At 67.5% G+C, this 1,413-nt stretch overlaps 1 protein-coding gene across 1 annotated transcript in view; it reads right to left on the bottom strand.

Annotated features, from left to right (window-relative positions):
- Positions 1 to 1,056: 1,056 nt before the first annotated feature.
- LOC102386050 (prominin-1-A-like) overlaps positions 1,057 to 1,413 on the bottom strand; it is a 7,258-nt gene continuing 6,901 nt past the window's right edge. The window contains exons 19-20 of the mRNA XM_025215637.1: positions 1,302 to 1,319; positions 1,057 to 1,226 (exon numbers count right to left, since the gene is read on the bottom strand). Coding sequence (XP_025071422.1) covers positions 1,175 to 1,226; positions 1,302 to 1,319 — 70 coding nt within the window. The 3' untranslated portion in view covers positions 1,057 to 1,174. The remainder of the gene's footprint in view (positions 1,227 to 1,301; positions 1,320 to 1,413) is intronic.

Genomic DNA, 1,413 nt, shown 5'->3' with positions numbered 1-1,413 from the left:
AGCACCTGGACTGGAAACCGGACAATAAAGGTTGCTGACGCAGCACTGGGGCAAGAGACTCGTGTTCAGGGGCTGATGTAGCTACGGGCTGCTGCACCATGAGGCGGGTCCTGCTGTGCTGTGGGGGCACCCCCCACCCCAGCCCCTCAGGGTACGTCCTTCCAGCACCCGCTCCAGACCCCAGCTAGCTGCAGGAGCCTGTGAGCTGCCCCCCAGCGCCAGGGAGCTTGGCTGTGGAAGCAAGAGGAAGGCACTTGGCCTCCCTGGTGCGGGACACGTAGTGTAGACAGGCCCCCGGCACATTGCGCTGCCTGGGGACCGGCCCTGGGAGCTGTGGGGGGAGGACGTGGCTCTGTGCAGCCAAATTCACCAGTGTCCCCTCCATGTTGCACCCCAGCTGCAGTTCGTTCCTCCCCGCGCAGCATGTCGGCCCCTCCTGGGAAGTCCCTGTGGCTGCTAGCCAGTGTGGAACCAGCCCCTGGAAGAGGAACTGCCGGGTGGGAGCGATGGGCCGGGGCGGCATCAATGAGGCTTTGTGCAGCACCAGGTCACGCTGCAGCCCACGTGCCGGGTGGGGGGGGCTGCTCCCATCCAGCAGGGAAGTGGGTCGTGATGGACCAGGCCGAACAAGCCCGAGCCTTTGGGTGGTGGGCAACGGGTCACCCGCAGCTCCTGCCCGGCCCCTGCAAACCTGGAGGCGAGGGCCAAGATCAGCAGAGCAAAGCCTGCGGCTGTGATGTGGCCTCTGCTCCAGCTTAACCCCCACCCCAACACCTGCAGCAAGGGGGCAAATTCCTCCCTGACCCCACGGAGCAGCCCTTCCCACCTGAACCCCCTGTGAATTACCCTGGCTCCCAGACAGGGTGGGGGTCACTGGGCACCAATGCACCAGCTGTTGGGCAGCCACAGGGCAGCTTCCAGCAGGGCGGTGGGACCCCTGCCTGCCCCCCCAGGGTTGGAGCAGGGACCCAGCCCCTCGGGGTACAGCCCCAGAGCCACCCCTGGCAGCAGTGGGCTGGTGGGCACGAGGGGCACAGCCCTGCATCGCCCCACGGCACAGACAGGCAGCTCGGCTCTTCACATACGCACTGCTTTATTGCGCGCGGCTGTGCCGGCGCTGGGGCAAAGCAACCCCCGTGGCCCAGCCTGGGCAGCTGCACTCGGGGCCGGGACATCAGGGCCTCGTCTCCACCCGTGGGATCTTGAAGGCGGGGGGCGGCGCGAACCTGTGGGGTGCGAGGGAGGGGGCATAAGGGGATGTCCCGCAACGCCTGCCCACCCCCTTCGGCTGCCAGACTCACATCTCCAGGGCGTTGTTCCTGCAGGGAGAGAGGGGCAGGGTCAGGGGGGCTGGGCACTGCCCCCACCCCACAGCCCCTTGGGGCTGCGAGGGTTTTGGTTCCCCGTGGCCAG

The sequence above is a fragment of the Alligator sinensis genome, unplaced genomic scaffold, assembly GCF_000455745.1.
Source record: "Alligator sinensis unplaced genomic scaffold, ASM45574v1 scaffold859_1, whole genome shotgun sequence".
NCBI lineage: Eukaryota > Metazoa > Chordata > Crocodylia > Alligatoridae > Alligator > Alligator sinensis.
This window is presented reverse-complemented; position numbering and strand designations above follow the sequence as displayed.